A 23,544-nucleotide genomic window follows, 5' to 3' on the forward strand; every position below is an offset into this window, starting at 1 on the left:
GTATAATGCGAGTGTCGCCGCACGGGCCACTCTAGCTTACGAAAACAAACTTTCGGAGCGGTGCTGCGACAGCCACAACTCTATCTCGATGTTTTAAACGTAACGATTGTATGACAGATCTCGTTCGTTAGTTTTTTGTAAAGCTAGAGAAACCATCGTGGGCCCCATCACCTTGTCCTTATTTTGAGATGAAGTGCCGTTTAACATAATTTGTGTAATTATAAATTTTATGATTAGGTATTATAAATATTGCATCAGTTAGCGTGCTGTTTGTTCGCGTGTCCCTTGAGCTGACATCTTTAAACTGATAGCTGCTGCAAGTGCCATTTCTTACCTAACAGAGCAGCGTACTAATACTGCTATGCATTTATCCTGTAGTTATATGTATTTATTTCAAGCGTGTGAAAAAATAATTCAGCCGTGTGTCATAGATCTACAGCCCTAACTAGTGCACAAAGCTAATGCGACAAAATAAAAATAACTTGCAGGTTTCTTTGTTTGTGGCGTTGTCGTTATATGAGTGACCTCATCAAAAACAAATGTAGACAATAGGAAACTTTATTGATTACACCTCTATTAATAAATTCAAAGAAACAAGCGCTAGAGCTTTTGCTGTTTATTTAAATACATCGAAATGTAATGTATTTCATATTAAGTACGAATACCGTTTTTATTTAACTTGAAATAATGAGGAACTCATATCCATAATAAAAGCCATCGAATCTTCACTCGAGGAATTGCGAAAAATAAACAAGTGACGCTCATGAACCAGCCACAACCGCGTTCACTGATCATACCCAGCCAACACAGGCGGCCAAGATATTTCATTAACACTATATTGAGGAAAATGGGTTTAAAAAGATTGTATTTCAATAAAGCGATATCATTTACCCAAATAAACCTTGCAGAAGCGCTGCAATGAAATCTGCATAACTAAATAAAAAGTGTTGAGTAGAAAATAGATCCTTGTCCTCTTGCGGCGACCTCCATCTTAATTTCTCCACAAACTAGTTTCCATGCAGACGCCACTCAAACATCTCATATTGCTAAATATCGCTATTGCGGTTCAAATTCTTTTAGAGGCATGCAAACTTATGTTTGTATTGAGAAATAGAAACTTGAATTGGAAAGCCAGTTAGAGCTTTTACAGAAACTGGCATCGGGCCAAAACATGGAAGTGTGTTATGTCATGCGATGCAACTATTGTACGGTGGACATGTGATAGCTAGATATACCGTACACTTATTGAGAAAAGTGCTGGCTATCAAGCTGACTGGAATTAAATTAGCAAAGGACCAGCACGGTCGTGACGTTCTCTCATTACGATGCCACGAAATGACAGACATGGGCGTGGAGCGTAAGCCAAGGCTCCGCGGACCAATGGCGGTTCGCCGTGAACTGCGCCGGTTGAAGAGGAAGAGATTCCAACGAATAATCCGACATACTTAGTTAGCGAGTGACCGCAACTGCATGGCATTGAACATTGTAAACATGAAGCTTTTGCCGTCATAAATCATCATGTCCGTGTCGATTCTCGCCTTGAGTCAGATCTGGTTACCGGCAACTTGAGAAGACGATGTGGTTTTTGACAAGAGGAGTCGGAGGGATGTGAGGAGGCTGCGGGACGCGGGGCGCGGGGCGCGGGGCGGCGCGGAGGTCAACGGCTACCGTGCGACGCGCGCGCTTGTCTCATTCATACACAATGCACATACAACAACCTATTACCAGCTGCATTTCTACATCAACCGATTATCTTAATGATATTGTTAGACCCATCAGCTAGACAATCGTATCTATAGCCTTCCTTTATTTACTCAGCTTCTTTATCGCTATCCTTCAATCAACTTATTTAATTACATACATAGATAACAGTACTAGCTTCCTTAATAAAGTATTGTATTTTACATTCTGAGACTACATTTATGATGATTTCTTCGGAAGAAGTTCAACGTATGTACCTACCTTCTTGAATAATGGTCAGAAAAACTTTGCTCAATATAAATATCCAGCAAATGAACATTAAGTTCGCTAGAAATGCACCGCAACTACAAAGCACAGCTTAGAACTCTTAGAAGAGACACGCTACAAGCTCGTGAGTTGTAGTTGTCCCTGGGTGAGTCATGTCTAGCCACTCTGTGTTCTGTAGCCGATCCTTTGTGCACTCGTCACATCTCGCTACTGCACATCAGTATTAATGTAGGAAAATAGTGAACTCAAACACATCGAATTATCTAATCAGCGGCAATTGAGAGATTTTAGGTTGGCAGACTCTGTAGTGTGTATTAGTCAGCAGTAAAGTGATATTGCCTTCCTAACGTGTGACATGTGAAGGTACAGTTTTGTTTCAGTTGCCATTCACGTGGTGTTGTATAGGCCTTTGTGTCAGGGGGGCGCGGCGACGGCCTGTATTTACCCTGTACTTATGGTATTGGGTCCCTTATGGATATATCTTTAGTAGAATGAATTAATGATTTGAAAAAAACATTTGAAAGTGGTCCCGAGTTCCCAGGCGCCATGTCGGGTGCTAAGTCCCGGTATTCGCCAACATAACGGCAGCCTCACCGGACGGCGCCGCGCCACTCCCTCAGCACACTCAACACATTTCTTTTCACTATTCACCGCCATAATAACAGCTAACAATATCACATATGAGATGCTAGAAAAGTTGAAGTCCTTGACTTTAAAATGAATGTTTACTTTTATTTTTACGCCAAAAAAACTACGGATTGAGGACTAGGTCAAAGATCTCTCAGTGATGGCGAGTTTTTACGAGAGTATCGATAACCGGTACGAGCAGGCAATAGTCAGTACATTGCTGTACCGGTGCGCCATTGCTTTCCGGGTCTATCAATGATTATGAATTAAATTAATTAACTATACCTGGGACATTACACAGGCTACATAAAAAAAATCTATACCTATGTGCTACAGCTGTCCCTTTCAAAAATGCTCCAGTGAAATGCATTTTGATAAATAAATACCATGTATATGCAAGCAGATGAATAATTAACGAATATACTAAAGTCGTAGTATACATACTTACTATATAACACAGAATAATACAGATCTTAAATTTTTTCAAGGGGTCTACGGAAAATAGTACTTTACTAATAAATAATACTTTACTTTTAATTTATAAAAAAATGCCTTTATGATAAAAAGTAGCACGAATTAAAAAGCACAAAAGCATATTTCAGTATTCTGACCAGTTAACTGTAAACTTAAATAAGTATGGTGTAAGAAATTTAAGCAACTTTAAGTATTAAGTTTCATAAATGAAATTTATTTAATGCAAGGCAAGTTGGATACCTACTGGAGTGGCATTACATTTCAGTGAATGCCTGAGTTGTTTCAGGTAAATTTTCAATAAATTTGATACTTGTTTTGATATATTTTATGCATAATTATATCTAACTGAGCTAAATACAGTATGTATTCATATTATGCGAAAATGCGAAACTTGCTGCTCTGTAACCCGAAGGATGGTGATTTGGGCAATGGTCATAGAGTAAATTACAAGATGCAAGCAAGTCACCTAGGTCACGAACCGTATCGCCGGTATAGAAAGAATGAGTTACTTGTATTGAGTTTTTTAAAATAGTTAAATTCTTTCTTCTTTTACCATGTATTAGCGGTTTTCCTCCTTTTCTGGCGCATGCAATAAGCTGCAGAACAACTATAGAAAACTTAATGGCTTGAAAGTTTTACTACAGAACGTGTTTTAACATATTTCCGTGAGATACCTACCTCATACTGCCTATCTCCGAGAAGCGGGTCTAAAGTTCGTCGCTCGGTGACGTTTCGGCACACACTTATTTCACATTACGAATTAGGTGCTAATTTCTTGGGTAGTAAGGTCGCGAGTGCTGTGGATATTTGATGGACGATGTGGACTAGTGTCGTTGAATTGGTTAATAATGGTAGTCCGGTTCCTGTCAGTAGCTGCGTAACAGTTATCGAAGCGTCTTCGCCATTAACCAATGAGCCTCGTATAATCACAATTACCAGGAACTCCGGTTAGCTGGTCAGGATGCCGAATGTACTAAACTGTTGGCGTTTCTGGTGGGATACTCTTGCTTGATGAAATACGAAGTATCTTCTTTTGCCACTGGTACGTTTAATGGAACGAGGTAGAGTCGTGCATGGTTGTCGCAGCAGCACAGTATCGCTTTTTTAAAGCTATGGTCCTCTTGCCAGCTACACTCCACGTTAAACGACGTTGACGTCCAAAAATGCTAGATGTAGGACTGTCCGAAGCAGCGCTCCAGTGTTTCACTGAATGCACTGCCTGCCCCCGGCGGCACGTCACCATCATTGACATATATATTACTGGTCACCATCTGTTTATTGGTTCGGTACTTGGTGAAGGCGCCTATCGGCGCCTCCCCCACAGTTAGGGTAAAGCTGAATAAGTCCCTTATGGCCGACTTCAGTAAATAGGTTTCATTTAGAAAAAAAAAAAAAAAAGTTTATTGGTTCGGTGCGTTGAACAGTGTGTATGTTACGAGAACTCAACGAAACCAACGGTTATCGGTTCTTCGGCAGATATGTCAATTCAATGCTTTGCTTGTACAAGTTAATTTCAGCAAATGAATCATCTTCTTATTTTAAATTTACATTAGTAAGTACTTAAATAATTTTAACAGTTATTTGGATTTTCCAATGTTTTTGAGGTATTTTCAGGATAAACAAACAATGATATCAGTCATTTAACTAGAATCTTGTTATCATATTAATATTAATTTGTTAAGTGCAAAAAATATACGCAAAGTAAAGAAGCACAACGCAGCAGAGACCACAAATTGGCAATGTGAGTGATTCGCACCTCATTGAGATATCTTTAAAAGGTGTGATTTCATGATACTAATTTCCAATAATAACATTACGATTTAGGCACTCCGCAAACACTCCTCTGTTCCTTTGTTTCCTTAATGATTATTAACTAGCACTTATCTAAGTAAATAATTAGCGATCATTGTTAGTTTAGAAGTTTTTCTGCGTCCTCTTTATCTTTAGGATTAAACTATTGGCAAACAAGGATATTTTTAATTATATCTCTCTTCTAGTTATATTCAAACGGGAAATTACGACAGATGATCTGATGATATCTTCGCGTCCTAGCGATAACAAGGTCTCCTGTCGCCGGCATAATATACGACGCTGCGCCTAACATATTATTAGATCATTTAGCGGTGTTTCATCATAGTCAATACATAAGTAATTAAATTCTATCTTAATGCTTTTTTTATGACACGAATTTGGTGTTTAAGATATTGTTGCTACATATATTTGAAATTGAATAAGTGTTTCTGTTAAAATGTCCAGTTTTCAAATCGATTAGTCAGATATCTGAGATCACGTGCCAGGCTGCTCTCCCGTTCTTTATCTCGCGCTAATGTGTGTCGGCATTACCCTGCAGCCGGGACATTAGCTCAACACACTTCAATATTGATGACATGTATGGTAAAATACCCTATTTTATAAACATTAGTTAATTGCACCTTGATTCATTATTAACTACTGGATTGTAATGATTCGGTGTGCAGCTGATTCAATAACTTTGTGAGTTGTACAAGTCAAAGTAAGTAATTATATTGATTAGGTAATAGTATTTATATTATTTCGTTTGTCATTGTGGCCATTAAGTGTTGAATCCTACAACTGATAAGTAAAGCTGAGAGGAAACTGAAAGAAAATAAAAACTAGTCTTGAATAATAATTAAACAAAAACATGGTAAGTCTAATTCGAGGCAGTTACCTATGTGTATCCATTTTACATGAAGGCTTCAACTTTTTTCTCTGCATTATGTAGTTACGCTCCTATCCAGCAATCTAGTTTGTAGCTAATGACTGAGCTAAAAATAGTAGCTGCTGTGCCATCATAAAAGTTTATTCTTTAGTAAAAAATGTGGCTCCCAGGGGTAAATGCACCCGGCTAGCCATGTTAGCTTATAAATAGATCCAGCCTAAGGCAAAGGGAACTGGAGTCTAGTTTTTCTGACCTTGTTGTGCCTGAGTATGGTGAGCCACGAGCATGGGGGAACATAGATTGTAATAAAGTTTCACTCTGTATCAAAAAAACCTAGTCGCACCATTATACGCGAATAAAGATCAATTGCTTAGTTGGCGTTGGACCGTCTTCGCTATACCTTAGTAGGGTAAACACTGGTGAAATTGGCCACCCCCAATAACTGGCCACACAGCTTTTTATTCGCCTAAAATAAGAAACACGATGACAGCACGCCATCTGTTACGGCTTGACACTAACCATTAGTAAGTTGTCGTTCATTTTAGTTCACACTCATTCCGCTTGAAGGATTGGTCTTCAAAATACCCGCAATTTTCTGACAGTCGGCGACAGTGCGTCTGATAAAATGGTTGTGCGCTAAGAAAACGTTAAGCGAAGACATTATTTCGAGAGGCGATATTTTTTGTCCCCAGCTTCTGTGAGTGACTTTAAATAGTGACAACGATAGATTTTGAGCTAAGCAATCATAATTTGTACTGATTTAATCCTTAATTTGATTTTTTATTGCATTTTTCGTCTTGGCCAGTTACTGGTTCCAGTTTTATAGTATTTTTAGTAACTGGCCCCCCTATGCCAGTTACCCCAATTTGCTACTTGCAAGTAAATTAACTTAAAATACAGCTTGGTTTTAAATAGCATTTTCTGTGGTATAAATTTTGTAAAAATCGTTCAATATTTAGTAGTAACTGGCATAGGTATTCTAGTGGCCAGTTACTACATGGCCAGTTACTGAGAACTATTTTATGTTTCAGGATATATGCTAAAATCTCTTCAAGATAATGGTGGCCCAGCCCACAAACAGTCTTCACTATTTGGACTGTATCCTCGTCAATATCCGTAGTGGTTAGCAGCGATTCGAATCGGCTCTGTTGTTCTCTTTGGAAGCTGGTGTTGCCATGCCAACTTCAATTTGGTGCAGCGTGGGACGAAGGGCCTGCTTCATCAGTCGTCTTCTCTCCAGCTTGAAGTTGATATTCAGAGTGCCTCCAAGGAGTCGGTGATCACTCCCACTTCAGTTAAAATCTATTGATCACTGAGGCATCTCTGAATATGTGCCGCTTGTCAGTCATAATTAAGTCGATTTCATTTTTCGTCCTACACCATCGGGGCTTGACCATGTTCACTTCCTCCGGGGATGTTTCTCATAGAAAGAATTCATCAAGTACAGCCATTCTGATCTGTCTCATTCGAGGAAGTCAACAAGAATTTGCCCTCTCCGATTTCTGCTACTAAAGCCATGGGGTCCTACCCTCAATTCTTTGCATTCTTGTACTCCCACTTTGGCGTTGAAGTCCCCCATCACAATGGTGTATTGGGTCTTAGCAGTACACTTGATAGCCCTAGAGATATCTTCGTAACTATACTGCTTCGACTTCTGTGTCAGAGTGTGTCGAGGTTGGTGCATATACCTGTACGACCTTCAAGGAATCCCTCTCGGTTAGTTTGAGTACAAGGTACGCTACCAGATTCGACACACTACTGATCTCCACTACGTTGCTGACAAGGGTCTTGTTGACAAGAAATCCTACGCCACCTTGGGACAGTTTGTTACCCTCCCGACGGTAGAGCATGTGGCCAGACTTCAGGGCTATCGTGCCCCTCTCTAAGGGTTTCCGATAGACCTATTCTATTCTATTCTGTGTGGGGGTGTCAGTGCCTGCACCTGGCTCCCTCGAATGGAACCTTTGTGCATATCCCCAAGGTCTAAACTGCCTTTCTAAGCTTGGACCATTTCCCACCATGCTGGCATTCCACTGCGGGTTGGTGGGATCACATATCTAGATGTGCAAAATCTAGACATGCAGGTTTCCTCACGATGTTTTCCTTCACCGTAAGAGTGATGGTATACATTGTACTTAAGTTAAAAGAACTAATTGGTACATGTCAGCACCGGGATTCGAACCCGCATCTCTGGCGTGAGAAGCGGGCGCTTACCCGACTGAGCTACCACCGCTCTCCGATAGCCCTAAGATGCCCTTATTTTTTTGCCGAGATCTACCTCGTGTTACACCATCTTCTCGTCCTCTCTCAGTGTCCGTGCGTTGTATGTAGCAAGTTGTATTTTATACAATCTTAAAATTAGTTCAAGAACGTAATGATGACGATGAACTGTTTATTTGTTAAGAAATATAAGGTATTTCTCATTATTAAGTGTTAACACATATACTACGTCATAACACATTCATTATAATAGGTTTTTTATAATGTTTGCAGTAGTTATAAGGTTAAAACTTGTCATTTTAGTTAATTATATTAGGTGGCCAGTTACTGCAAAATAAGTGGGCCAGTTACTAAAATTTGTGGCCAGTTACTACACAAAAGTGATAGTTTTCATTTAAATAAAGATATTTAAATAAATAGTTCTTATTGATTATCAAAATGATCAAAAAAACAATCAACAGGATCTAGTGAATCATTAGATATATAAATCACCTAAATCAGATCATGCATTTAGATGGAGCACACACGTAAAGTGGCCAAGGTGCTTAAGTGGCCAGTTACTACCCCTTTTCCCCTACTTATATTTTACTTTTTTGGAATGGTCTGTGTAAAATAGTGATGAAAAAGGCAGTTTAACATAAATAAATAAATACTTAATAAATATGTGGGGACATCTCACACACGGCCATCCGACCCCAAGCTAGGCAGAACCTGTGTTATGGGTGTCGGACAGCTGATATATCTACACAAATACATCGATAGATAGATACTAAATATAAATATCAACACCCAAGACCCGAGTACAAATATTTGTCTTTAAACAAATATCTGCACCAGCCGGGAATCGAACCCGGGACCTTCGGCTCAGTAGTCAGGGTCACTAACCACTATGCCATTCGGTCGTCGACATACCCGACATACTTACTAAAAATATCAGCTAAAAAGAAATGAGGTTTTTATTTAATTCACTTATGCAACTGAGTCACGTGATCTATGTAAATAAAATGTATGAACTACCTAAATAGGTAATAATTTGACTAGGCTTGATCATGTACATTACGTACGTACACTGTGTTAAAAGACTACCCAGTACTTCCATATAATGCATTTGCTCAAGCATCTGCAAAGTACCTGCATAGGTTAGATACTGTAATTACCGTCGTCGTTATGGTCAAAGCAGAATGTGTTCACTGTAGTCAGAAACTTATGATTATCGATGGTATTGACATACTTTTTAACGTGCTTGGTATGTAGTGGATGAATTTACCTGTAGGCTCATAGCTCGTAGGCATTATTGCAAGAGATGCTATCTACTTGTGGTTTGAACCTTGGCTCTCCATTATTATAATGATTAAGTAATACTCACATACACAGAGTTTGGTATAGTACCTATACAGGCTAGTTACAATACAACCCTAATTGAATACTTAGCTGTACAGTAATAAACGTCAAATGGTAAAAAAATCTAATTGTTTCTAAAGATCAGCTACTAATCTCTGTATGTAAATCTAGTTATTGTAAATACCACGTAAATACAATACACATGGGACCATGTGTACATAATTATATCGAGTTTTACTAAATACAAACATATTTAATTGTTACAATTACTGAATAGTTGTATAAATTTATGTGCGTATTTAGCAAGTAACTTACAACACAAACTCAGTGCGGTTTGAATTATATTAAATAGGATTATTTCGTATCACTATTAGTCGGTGCAGTGTGGGTACGCGATGTGTGCAGGTTAAAATTTATTTGACATTACTTATGTTATATACGATGTACGGATTTGATACGAGGTTCTTATATACATACATAATTATATGTCGTAGGTATATGGGATTTTCCACCACCGCAAGATCAATTCCTACACGAAATACTTGTAAATATAGATACATAATGTGAATCTCAGTTTCACTTCTTATGACGGTAGGTTATACGTGTACAGACTTTTGGATATTCGTGAATAAATAATTATCTATTCTCTATATAATAAAAAAGTCACGTGACATAAAAATTTACACAGAGAACATTTTTTTTCGAGAAATTCAAAAGTTGTAGTATAAAAGTGTTTGTAAAGTAGAATACCCATTTACCCCATTATAATGTACTTACTTTAAACCCTTTTTTAACCACTTTTATAGTTAGTCCAGGACCTACGTGGGTAGAATACACAGTGGCACAAACGTAAGTTGGTACTTATATGGAAATACCTAACCAGTTTTCTAAATTTTCTTCTATTATGGCTATTGTGGCGCCATCCACGTAAATTTGGGCAGGTTCATTTGAATGGAACTTTCACTTACTATAATATTCTTTTATTGAGAAATATCAATATTATGTATATATCTACTTCCGCGAAAGTTATTAACATAACTTCGCCCAAACCAGATTGTATGTGTAAGATGTGATAACCGACCTAAAGTTACCTATATTATGGCTCTATTCTTTCTATTTGTCTCCTTTGATAGATACGCCAAGTATGATAATGATTTATCATTAAAAAGCGCATCATTAATTATAAGTTTATTTTTATATTGAATAGTAAATAAATATCTGTGTCCCCCGCTAAAAAATATATCAACATAAGTCACAGTTTCAAACAATATTTTCACGCGAGTTTTGCATCGCCTTTTCCGTGGAAATGTTTTTCCTATGCAGCTCTCCCAATCAATGGGATATAACATTTCTTTAAATTCTTATCATATTATCTAATATCAGTATTTTGCTTGTTTAAAATATTTTGCGGCACTGTTTATCTTTTTGAAAAGGGTTGTTTAGTTACCTGCAAATTAGATAGATAAAACAGATGGATCCGTCGCCTATTCATTAGCATCGCTTTATCACTTCGTCTGCCTCCTATATGTTTTTCATAATATACTTACAGAGAACTAATTTTTAAAACATTATTTAATTGTTATGCTTGGCACCATTAAAGAAAATATTACAAAAACTTATACTTACTTAAATAAAATAGAGGGTACACCCGGGTCCGCGTTGTTCCATGATAACATAGTACAAAATTTAAAAAGGACCAATTTATATATTTAGTAGGTTATAAAATGCTTTTGCTATCGAGTATTGCATTCGCAAATGCAAAAGATATACCTACCTACTATATTTATCATCATCATATAATAATCGTTCTAATTGTGGAAGTCACCTATTGTACATGATCATGATCATTGAAACTATAACTACGCAGGGACATCGATGTCTAGGTCACACGCACTCAACTAGCTATATACTTTCAAATTATCTGAACAGGTACTGAAACACGTAAATAATATTAACAAATGGAGTGTCATGATGTGTGACGGCACATAATTATTTAATTCCTTGCTGTTCCCGGGAGCTTCGCTTTGCCTTCAAAAGATTTTTCGTGTGAATTCTGGGATAAAAAGATATCCTATGTGTTAAATCCAGAATTCAGAGCAAATTTCATGTAAATTTTATTTAGACGTGAAACAGTAACAAAACAACGTACCATAATACACCATACTCACAAATTTTCGGTTGCTCACAATTTTATTATGTAATACTCGTATATGTAGGAATGCTTCAGGTAACTACTCTCTTTATATCCATTAATAGTGTTTGTTGGCATGCAGGTACCTTTAATTACGAGCATTTCTAATGTTTTTAAGCATTTCAATTTATTTAAAAAGGAACTAGTTACTTGAAGTAATTCCTTTTTTTCAACGGGCTTTACAGATTTTTCCACTTAAACATTTTTTAAATAAGAAATATATAAAATCGTTTATTCAAGGCGGTATGAAAATGCTACATACATAAGGCAGTGGTTCTAAGGAACATGAAACACACCTTTTAAACAATGTATTGTACAAAAAACAACTTTTTTGTTAATTTAGTAATTTACGTATTGGTAGATTTGGTAGCGCACCTCACTAAGTTAAAGGTCGTGTAGTGTAAATTGATTCTTGTTTAACTGAGATTTACAAATTTTAGTACCTACTTAACATTTTTCTTTGTTTGGTTTCTTTTCCTAAAACTACCTGCCTACCTACCATTTATGTTATTGTTTAAAAATACACATAATAGATGTTAGTTAAAGTTATTTATAACTGAAGATTCAGTTTGACTCACGGGGCTTATGTATGGACGCTGAGTGGCTAATCCTTTCATCATGGTGACAAACCTTTCTGTAGCTCTAAAGTGTTTGTCACCGACACTCTAAGAAGAAGTTGGACTCACTTTTCAAGTCGATCTCCCAGTTTGTCGGACAGGTGGCTCTCCTTGGGCTTGGTGAGGTCGGCGTCGTACAGGTCCCGCTTGTACCCTCGCCAGAAGGTGGGCATCATCCACACGAACCAGGTCCGCGTCAGGAAGTTGGCCCTCTCGTAGTTGTTGGTCTTCTTGTCCCGGTGGCGCGGCGGCACTTTCACGGGGTCGCACGGGTCCTTATTACCACTCACCATTTTGAATGTGTTTTTGAAACTACAACTAAATATAAAACTGAAGGTTTAGTCCACGTCTATCGTCACTGTATCAGGAGTGTGGGTGCGGAGCGCGAACCAGCATGGTGCGGGGCGGTCGGGCGGCGGGGGCGGCGGGGGGCGCGGGGCCGCGTGCGCGTGCGCTTGCGAACAAACGATGCGAGCGCTCACCTGCGTCCTACTGGCTGGCGCGCGCACCCCGCCCGCCAGTTTATATGAAGCCGAGCGGCGCGGCGGCGCCACCGCTCCGTCCCTCCACATACTTTTTGATTATGTACTAAGTGTATCTACTTTTCTAATACCAGGAATCAATGCAGCTTTTTACTTGTAAGCTGTTTATTCACTTGGCAGTCAGAAATAAACCTATTAAGCATATGGAACGAGTGTGCCTCGCAGTGCCATGCGCCGGCCGTGTTTGTATAGATCTATAGGCGTCGTCGTCGCCCCGTTACCGCTTCTAGGCTGTCAACTTATCCTCACTGTCCTGTCCGCTCGGTCTACATCAGAGAGCTTGAAGAAACCAGGATGTAAAGATGGGACTACTGCAAATTAAGCGAATATTTTTGAGTGTATGAATAAATATATTTAAAATGAACAAAAATATTTAAAGTAACTTATTCAAACTGTCTTACGTGATAGATTTGTAGTAATAATGTACGGTGGCCTGCGCCTAAAAGTATACAGGCGGAGTTTGTAAAATAGCGATCCCTGATGATGAAAGGACCAGCTACATCTGTTATAAATCTGGGGACGTGTTGTTTGTGATGTGTGTAGCAGCGGTGTTTATGTGGATGTGCTTGAGCAGCATGTGAGCTTGAGATCGCTATTTTAAAAACTCCGCCTGTATACTTTTAGGCGCAGGCCACCGTACATCATAATAATTACTAGGCAGATTATTTACAAAAAACTTGAAAAAGATCTCATCTAACCTTTGTAACTTTTCTAAAACATATCGATAAATATTGTATAAGTAAGTAGGTACCTGAAATATCCTCCTAGCTATCCGTGACTGTAGGGGAGAGTAGGGTAATGGGAGTCAGCGGGCAATGGGAGTCACCCACACCACCACGAAACCAAACATGAGACCGACGCGTAAACAGCTTCCTCACCCCCCGCTTCGGGCCCCCGCGCAGCCACGAACGGCTCGTGCCAGTCCGCGCTCGCGCCACTGAGAGACGACCGTGTTTTGTTTTTGCGCTCCGCTGATGTAATTTTTCGTAAATGCAAATTAGAAGGTAAGTACCAAATATCTTGCAGTATGCGGTTATGACATTTACACTTACTTAGTTAGACGTTTCAAATTGTGATGTGCAGTTCAGATTATATCAGTGTATTAAAGTTTTTTTTTATTTTTATTTTTTACTCATTAGTGTAGTTGTGGGTAATGAGAGTCAGGTGACTCCCATTACCCACAACTGATTACTATTGCCCGCAACTGTGCGTTGCTGTTGAATCATGTTTTTATTATTTATTTCTAGATGCCGAAAGTACGCGTCAGGACAACTGAAAAGGCTTCCTGGTCTCCTGATAGCCTAAATAAAGCTATACGACTCATTGATGGCGGTTCTTCTATAAGAAATGCTGCTAAAGTAATGGGAATCCCTTTTTCAAGCCTTCAGAAGAGGATAAAAAAAGGTTCTACCTTAGCACCACATCTAGGACGATTCACTGTCTTTAGTCGTGAGCAAGAAGCCGAGCTAGCAAACTTGGTGAAGAAAATGGCAAATATTTTCTACGGTTGTACTGCTAATCAAATCAGAAGAGTCGCTTTCGAATATGCTGAAAAATTAAATGTGAAGCATAATTTTAATCAAGCTTCAAAAATGGCTGGACGCGATTGGTTGCATGCTTTTATGGCTAGAAATAACATTTCTATTAGAAAACCGGAAGCGACCAGCATAAACAGAATCACGGCCTTTAATAAAACAGAGGTAAGTCTGTTCTTTGAGCTACTTGGGCAGCTGATGGAAAAACACAAATTCGTCCAAAAAAATATTTATAATTGCGATGAAACCGGTATTTCAACGGTTCAAACACCGGGAAAAATTTTAGCTGCAAAAGGACAGAAGAGAGTAGGATCTATTACCAGTTGGGAGAGAGGAAAAAACATCACCTTGTTGTGTGCTATGAGCAGTGCTGGGGGGTACATTCCACCTATGTTTATCTTCCCTAGAAAAAGGATGACTCCACTACTTGAGAAGGATGGTCCAGCAGGCGCGCTTTACAAATGTTCAGACAACGGATGGATCAACGAACATCTCTTTCTTGAATGGTTGGCGCATTTTAAACAGCACGCTAAACCGTCTGCAGATGAACCCATCCTTTTAATACTAGACAACCATGCTAGTCACATTTCTCTTTCCGTCTACGAATATTGCAAGTCCAATCACATTCATATGTTGTCTCTTCCACCACACACGTCTCATAGAATGCAGCCTCTTGACGTTTCTTTTTTTGGCCCTCTCAAAATGGCGTACAAAAAAGAATGTGACTTGTTTTTGAAAAGCCATCTAGCAGAAAAGATAACCCCTTACGACGTAGCGTCCTTGGTGAGGAAAGCATTTAATAATGTTGCTTCTATTAGTAAAGGAGAATCGGGGTTTAGATCAACTGGAATATTTCCACTAAATCCGGAGGTATTCACAGAAGAAGATTTTCTCGCTGCAGAAACTCTCCAATCTGAGACCGTTGTAATCGAAGACTGCAATGAATCTCTCGCAGCTGCCTGTGTGATTCCCAGTACATCAAAAGAAGACTCGCCAGTTCCGAGCACGTCAACACAAATTGTTTCACTAGATCTTATGATGTCTAACCAAGAAGTCCCACTTGATTCTGAATCAGATGTTGTACCACAAGTTCCTGGCACGTCTAATCAATCTAGTGTATTGCATGATTTAATAAAAATGCCCGAGAAAGCATCTGTTATTAAAACAAGACAGGGCCGAAAGAAGCAACACGCTACAATTTTAACTTCAACGCCACAAAAAGAAAATCTGTTAGAAAAGGAAATTAATAAAATGAAGAAAAAAGGAGGTAAAGAAAAAGAGAAAACATGGAAAGGTAAAGGACAAGGAAAAAAGACTAAAGTACAGAAGAAGGGTCCTGAAAAGGCAAAGCGCCAAGTATTACAAGAACAGAACGAAACTTCTGTATCAGATGTTGGCACTGACGACTTATGCCAGGACGATGAGGATGATGACGCAGAAGATGCTGGGAACAGATGCCTAGTATGCGACGAATTCGGAAGAAACAACGAGATGTGGTACAGGTGTACCTCGTGTGGACTATGGGCTCACGCGGAGTGCACTGGATGGGAGTCAGCTGAAGGTTATGTTTGCGACGTATGCTAGATTTTATTTGACTCCAATTGCCCCCAGGGTGATCACCATTACCCCTACGTTGGTGTAATGGGAGTCAAATCTGTTTTTTTTTTTAACTCTTATAATTTCCAAAGTTGACTGCCAAAGTGACTGAAATTGATTTCTAATGATAGTTTAATAAGCAAATTATGATAGTACGCAGTTATAATAAATACTTTCTTTTTAATTAAAATTTTATTTGAGTTCTCGCTTAAGTGACCCCCATTACCCTCTTTTACCCTACTGCGTTCACTCCCATCAAAGCTCAATCATCAAGACCTGGCAACTGTCGAGTGGCCACCTAATCATGCGCTTTTGCTTATTTTTAATTACAGAAATTATCTTAGCGAGCCTTTTCTCCAACTGGTCCACAGATTATGTAGAACTGGTCCGCAACTTGTAGAACTGGCGCTTAATACTTACATATAAGATCTGGCTAAAGCGAAACTGCATGTGACTCATCAAGAGTAGACGAGTACACGACAGTACATAGGTACTTAGACTTGTTTTTCTATATTTTTTCGATCTCGAATGTCGCTGCAATGAGAATGAATGGCGCATTTTAAACTTAAACTTTGGCTTCATAAATTAGATGTTGTTGGAAGTTTATGCTTACACAAGTTTAAGCATTAATTAATTATACAAATTGGGAGAGAGATTACTAAAATATGCAGAGTGCAAAAGCTCGACAAATTAAGTTAATCCAGGAGATCTCCTGGATAAACTGAACGAAAAAAACATAAATACTCAAAATGACTCAAAAATGTGCTTTGTGCATTTCCGGTATGGAAAATTGATTGTGGACACAAAAAATTACATTCTATACACATGCAAAACCGTTCATCATCTGGCTTCATGTTAACTTGGATAATCCGATGTAAATTAAGCCACGTTCCGTGGACATGTGATCTCAATAATCAGATCGGTATTGTTGTGTTCGGCGATCGGCGGCGGCGGGGAAGTGGCGGGGTCATCGAGTAGACGCCTGTAGTCTGTGCGGCGGCTACAATTGTCACAATACATCCACACAATAACAGTTTATCGACAAGTCTAGTGGCGGTGTTAGGGCGTATACACGTAGAACACTGGCTTCTATTGCTGATGCAAATACACTTTATTAATATGTAGGTACGTACTGCCTAACTCCACGCGCTGAAGTGACGCTGAAGTGCTGAGGTTTTCATTCAGCGCTTGAAAAGCTGACGCTGGTTCGGCTACAGAGGGAAAGACACTACGATGGTTCAGCTATAATAAGTATAAACTGACAGATCAGTGCTGTTAGCATAATATTTTATACGTGTACACGCCCTTAGGTAATATTTGATTCTATGGGTCGTTGTCTCTCACATGATAAACACTTGCATCTCTCGTCTTCGTTACTTTGTCGTCTTTCGAACGTTAAGTATCTGCATGATTCTATGAGAACCGGTGATCCTTGGCTGATGTTTTTTGAGCCTAAATTTATTTTCCTGGATTCCGTTTAGCATCTTATATCACGTTACTGTCATGGAGCACACTATTCCCAACAGCTTATACGGGTTGTAAAAGTAACCTATTTCATAATGTATTCTACAATATTATTGTTATCACAGTTATAATATATCTGATAGTGCCCGTTCATTGTAACACCATTGATGATGGTTTGCATACACATTTGTTTTGATCCAAGAGTGTAATGTAGCGTAGCGTGACGCGCATAGTCCGGTCCTATGAGCATGTACCCATATATGAGTACTTCAGTCAGTGTTGTCGAGTGTTTGGTCACATTGAGAGTAAGTACTCGCAGTTGGAAAAAACCGCGACCTCGTATTGATCCCTCGGCATTCTCGAATAACGGATCTTCGCATTGATAAATTTGTCCCAAGCATTGGTCAGGTATGCAGTAAGTACATTTCACTTTTTATTGGTTCCAGCATTCATGTCACCTAACTGATTGGTACGACCGGCGACACTTCCTAGACTGCAGGAAAAAATATGATAAATCCTTATTAATTGAATGATTGTGTGATGTGATGAAACAGCTGAGCTGAGATTACTACAATGGGGTATTTTTAAATGAAAAGCCACACAACACGACTACTCTATTACGATCGCTGTCACATCAGTGGATCTAAATATAATTAGCGGACAATGAAGTGCAGTTTTTCTGTTGTAACTTTTATCAAGCTTGTATCATAATAAGTATTGAGGCATGTTTTATTTTAAAGGTATTTTTGTCAATGATAAGTAAGTATACCAAGTAACAAGATCGAATTAAAATTGATCTAACACTGGAAATGTAAATTTTTGCTTCTAAAGTGCATGCTTAAAACTCTTCCAACGCTATGACCTGAATCCTGCTACGAATTCATATTTTTTTGTCTATATAAGAACGAAGTTAATTAATTTGTTTGAAATCTCTATATAAAACATCATTGATTAGAATGCAAATGAACAAATCAAGGCATAATTGGTATAAATCTCTTTAAATTCCCATCATTTGTATAACAAATAGCAATAGAATTAAATAAGTCTGGGTACATTATTATCTAGGTACTTATGCAAGCCAGCTACTGAAGTTTTTGTTTCTCTTGCAATAGTATTTCACAAACACTTCATCACACACATGCACACATACATACAAAAACACACATACACACACACACTCACCCCCGCTTGCGTATGTAAATTATGTAATATTTTTAATTTTTTTTTGTTTTTGTAAATTGTAATCATAGTTCTTATTCTAAATTAATTAATTTTATAATTGTATACATATATTAATTTCATAATTCATAATTGTATATATATTATTATTATTATATTTTTTGGCCTTCAATGTAGATACCTTAGTTATTAAAAATATTTAAGCTCTTATATTTTGGTGTATAGTCGAAACATGTAATTGGCATTTTAGTTGTAAGTTCTTTAGTGATAATTTATTTTTAAAATAATGCTGTTTGTTTTGCTAATAAATAAAATAAAATAAAATAAAATAAAATAAAATAAAATAAAATAAGTATTGCATTCAGTATTGAAGCTGTTTTATTTGGAATAGTATAAATAGTTCTGTAGTTGTGGCCCGTTTTTTATGTACAAATTAAGGGGTATTATTATAAGGTAGTCTCCAGGCTGTATACATAATTATATACCTACATTATGCATTATTTATTACGCATATCTATGTAAACTTTGTTTATTTTATTTCATAATTAACCCTTTCGATCGGTACAGGAAAATCACCCCTTTTTTACAATTAACGGGTTTGATACTTGTCTAAAAAATATAGTAAGTATTGGTATGGTATGGAGCGTACATTTGGATATCGACGTTTCGACTGGTCCACTCAATGATAAAATCGTTCATCAAGAAGTAGGAGTGAAAAGTGGCACAAGCAAATATAGCTTGTATTTACAGGTTATACTTATGTAAACTTTCCTATAAACCGTAATTTAAACATTGTAAATAGATCTACCCTGTGATGGCGGTTTTTCTTAATTGCCACAGTGTGACTAGCGCCTCGGGGCCCACACTCGCTATCCGCCGCTGCCGCCGCGCGCTGGCGCCGCCGCCGGTCACGTGAGCGGTGCATGCCCGCCTCGGTGCGCTCATTAACTTCTAAGTAGGGTATTTTGTTGCAGGCTCGCTAATCCGGCTGCTGGGCTATAAATAGTCGGCGTGGTTGGCGATGGAGGCTATACTTGGAAGGCTCGGACCGTTACCGGCGCGGGCGCGGGAACCGGCCGCCGGCGCCGCCCCGCCGCCGCCGCCGCCGCCGCCGTGGGTCGCGGTGTATCGACCCCTTCAACCATCTACTTTTTTCCTCTCGACCACATCCACTCGACATGGCTGTTACGTATTAACTTTGATGAATCATCGAAATACATGAGCTGGAAATAAATAACAAGTTAACTCCTTTATAAATATGTAATGTCGAGCTGTGCTCGATTATAAATATTTAAAATTCCGTCGTTAGGTTGTTGGTACAGCGCATTTGCTTTTAGAGGTCTTTGTGTTTGATATTTTCGTCTAGTTTTCATCGTTGTTCGTCATCATAGTTGGAAAATTTTGAATACCTAGGATGAGTATGTTTTAGACGGTACTAGGTTTACAGAATCGCCTTTATAGTTTCCCGCTGGAATTCGGGGATAAAAAGTTGCTTATAGGAAGCACTTCGTGATAGTATCAAATATGATTGTAGAATCATAAATAATGTGTAGACTTTGATTATATACATTAGATTGAACGCTCAGTTTGTGGCAGTCAAATAATTTTATATTGCTTCTTCAGAAAAAAACTTTAACGCTTTAATTCTGAAAAGTCATCAAAGTGACTATGACATTGCGACAAAATTAAAATTTATTTATTTACATTTCAAAATTAATAGTGTAGCACCAAGTCCTTACAGCGAACTCAGAGATGCAAGCAGTCGCGCTCAACAATGGACCCAATTGAATGCGAAATGGACGAGAACCCGGTAAGGTTTGAAATAGATCAATCGTTTGATGTCATGCAGTTTATTGAATATTGAATATTTATAGTGTCGTATCAATAATGTACGTATGCGATATTCTCAGAAGCGAGGCGAGGGCGGCGGCGGCGGCGGCGGTGGCGGCGCGGCTGAGCCCGACGACCGCGCTTCCATGAACTCACTCATACTCTGGAATATTACCAAGGCTTTGGAACAGAATCCGAACATGAATTTAGAGGTTAATATATTATGTTATTGTGTGCTGATAATCTTAGTTTTCAGAAGAGCTTTTCATGTTTTGCCACTTTTGAGTGCGAATCATCATCATCATCATCATCAGGTTCTGGGATCCCTAATCAGGGACATAGGGCTCGAAGTGTAGATTTCCACTCTGACCGGTCCTGTGCCATGCCTTCGACTTCGTGCCAGCTCATGCCGAGGGCGGCTGCCTCCTGCACGACAGTGCGACGCCACGTGGTTTTTGGCCGTCCCCTCTTTCGCTTGCCAGATGCAGCCCACTTTGTCAGGGCGATTTTGGGTGGATGGTCTTCGGATCTCCGCAGCGTATGGCCAATCCAGCTCCACTTCTTAAGCCGAATTTCCGAGTCAATTCTCCTCTGGTTGGTCAGTCTCCATAACTGTGCGAATACCCTAACTATATAGCGCTACATCGGCATAGTTGGTATTTATACTATAACCTCTATAACTAGCTATTCTCGCGAGCTTCGCTTCGCCTTTAAAAGTTTTCTCGTGAGAAATCCGCGATAAACATAAGGACTTTCTTACAAACTTAAGCCAAGTTTCATGATTGTAGCTTGAGCCGTTTGGGATGTGTGTTGATGCCCTATCAGTCACTTTCTTCATTGGGTTATTTGCAAGTAGACCGGATCCTTTCAGGAGGTGATAGAGGAAGGCATTTCCAGTCGATTATACCCTATAATGTATTATCAGAATCCTAACTAATATTATAAATGCGAAAGTAACTGTGTCTGTCTGTCTGTCTGTCTGTCTGTTACTCTTTCACGCCAAAACTACTGAACGGATTTGAATGAAATTTGGTATACATATGGTATAGACCCTGGGAAAGAACATAGGCTACTTTTTATCCCGGAATTCCCATGGGAAAACTTTTTAAGGCGAAGCGAAGCTCGCGGGCACAGCTAGTAATATACAGGGTTATTGGTTAGTAGACCTGATCCTTTTAGGAGGTGATAGAGGAAGGCATTTCCAGTCGATTATACCCTATAATGCATTATCCGAAACTTAACCATTTCTAAGATATTTAATATTCAAAGATTTTTTGAATTTTTGTTAAAATTTCATGTTTAAAACCGAAAATAAAAAAAACTAGCCATATTTCAATACTTTTTTTGTTTGTTTAGCATTAGTAACATCTTAATAAACTAATTAAAATAATCAAATATGCATTATTCGACTTAAATTAGACACAATACCTCAAAATAGATAAACATTTCTAAAAAATATTCAAAACCTAAAAACAAATAAGTTAAATTAAAAAAGAATTTCATATAACAATTTTTTGTGCATTTCAGCTTAAAAGCATTGTCAACTTATAAGCTTTCAAATGAGATATTTCAATATCAAATCGATTTAGGTATCACTAAGATATGGCCAAAACAATCAGAGAAGGCGGAGAAAACTCAACAGGGGTTTCCATACTAAAGTGAACAGGACTGAAAACCATCACACTTTTTACCTTTAAATTGCGCTAATTTTGTTAGTTTTTCTGTTGAATTTTGTCCGCCTTCTCTGATTGTTTTGGCCATATCTTGGTGATACCTAAATCGATTTGATATTGAAATATCTCATTTGAAAGCTTATAAGTTGACAATGTTTTTAAGCTGAAGTGCACAAAAAATTGTTACATGAAATTCTTTTTTAATTTAACTTATTTGTTTTTAGGTTTTGAATATTTTTTAGAAATGTTTATCTATGAGGTATTGTGTCTAATTTAAGTCGAATAATGCATATTTGATTATTTTAATTAGTTTATTAAGATGTTACTAATGCTAAACAAACAAAAAAAGTATTGAAATATGGCTAGTTTTTTTTATTTTCGGTTTTAAACATGAAATTTTAACAAAAATTCAAAAAATCTTTGAATATTAAATATCTTAGAAATGGTTAAGTTTCGGATAATGCATTATAGGGTATAATCGACTGGAAATGCCTTCCTCTATCACCTCCTAAAAGGATCAGGTCTACTAACCAATAACCCTGTATATTACTAGCTGTGCCCGCGAGCTTCGCTTCGCCTTAAAAAGTTTTCCCATGGGAATTCCGGGATAAAAAGTAGCCTATGTTCTTTCCCAGGGTCTATACCATATGTATACCAAATTTCATTCAAATCCGTTCAGTAGTTTTGGCGTGAAAGAGTAACAGACAGACAGACAGACAGACAGACAGACAGACAGATTTTTTTTTTTTTTTTTTTTTCTAAATGAAAACTATTTACGCAGACAGACAGACACAGTTACTTTCGCATTTATAATATTAGTTAGGATTAGTTAGGATTAGGACTAGCTGTGCCCGCGAGCTTCGCTTCGCCTTAAAAAGTTTTGCCATGGGAATTCCGAGATAAAAAGTAGCCTATGTTCTTTCCCAGGGTCTATACCATATGTATACCAAATTTCATTCAAATCCGTTCTGTAGTTTTGGCGTGAAAGAGTAACAGACAGACAGACAAACAGACACAGTTACTTTCGCATTTATAATATTAGTTAGGATTAGGATTGTATAGATAGATAATTTAAATAATTAGGTATCATTTGCTGGCACAGGGCGCGTTGCGTGAGGTGTCGCAGCTCGTGAGCAGCAGCGCGTACGGCGCCGTGTCGCGCGCGCTGGCCAGCGAGCAGCGCCACCTGGCCTGCGCGCTGCTGGCCTGGCAGCAGCTCGGCCACCGCCGCGTCGACAGCCTGCTGCAGTAAGTAGCAAGTAGTAGTAGTGGCAGCACGTACGGCGTATAGGAGTACTTAAGTTTAAGCAATCTGCTTGCTGAAGAAAACATTCTAAGTATCTATAGTCCAACGAGTCATATTTGATGAAACATAATATAATATAAGCAATTACGTCCCTAACATGGTCAATTATCTTTTAGTGATGTCCGGTATACAGTGATCCGGGTAATATCTAGCCATACCACGATCGTCGGTAAACAACGTGGGTGAACTTTCCTATTCCTTGATATGGCTAAACGAGAGTTTATAAATAGCGTAGACTAAATAATAAATACTCGAATTATTGACAGGTTGGTCGAATCTAGAGAGAAAGCTAAAGCCCACG

General features: G+C 38.4%; 2 protein-coding genes across 3 annotated transcripts in view; one reads left to right on the forward strand and one right to left on the reverse strand.

Annotated features, from left to right (window-relative positions):
- Nucleotides 1-12,570, reverse strand: part of LOC105386990 (ATP-binding cassette sub-family C member 4) — a 30,789-nt gene extending 18,219 nt beyond the window's left edge. The window contains exon 1 of one of the 2 annotated variants that reach the window (XM_038108183.2): nt 12,188-12,570. In XM_038108183.2, the coding sequence (XP_037964111.2) occupies nt 12,188-12,411 (224 nt within the window). In that variant the 5' untranslated portion in view covers nt 12,412-12,570. The remainder of the gene's footprint in view (nt 1-12,187) is intronic. The other variant, XM_038108182.2, reaches the window with a different exon arrangement.
- Nucleotides 12,571-13,435: 865 nt separating this feature from the next.
- Nucleotides 13,436-15,981, forward strand: LOC105386501 (tigger transposable element-derived protein 6-like). The gene is made up of 2 exons (XM_011557072.3): nt 13,436-13,664; nt 13,908-15,981. Exon 2 carries the CDS (start codon nt 13,908-13,910, stop codon nt 15,777-15,779), a length of 1,872 nt encoding a protein of 623 aa, XP_011555374.1. The 5' UTR covers nt 13,436-13,664; the 3' UTR covers nt 15,780-15,981.
- Nucleotides 15,982-23,544: the final 7,563 nt, after the last annotated feature.

The sequence above is a fragment of the Plutella xylostella genome, chromosome 15 (genome assembly GCF_932276165.1).
Source record: "Plutella xylostella chromosome 15, ilPluXylo3.1, whole genome shotgun sequence".
Taxonomy (NCBI): Eukaryota; Metazoa; Arthropoda; class Insecta; order Lepidoptera; family Plutellidae; genus Plutella; species Plutella xylostella.

Coding starts and splice junctions, on each gene's coding strand:
- LOC105386501 (XM_011557072.3), top strand. CDS start 13,908: ATGCCGAAAGTACGCGTCAGGACAACTGAAAAGGCTTCCTGGTCTCCT.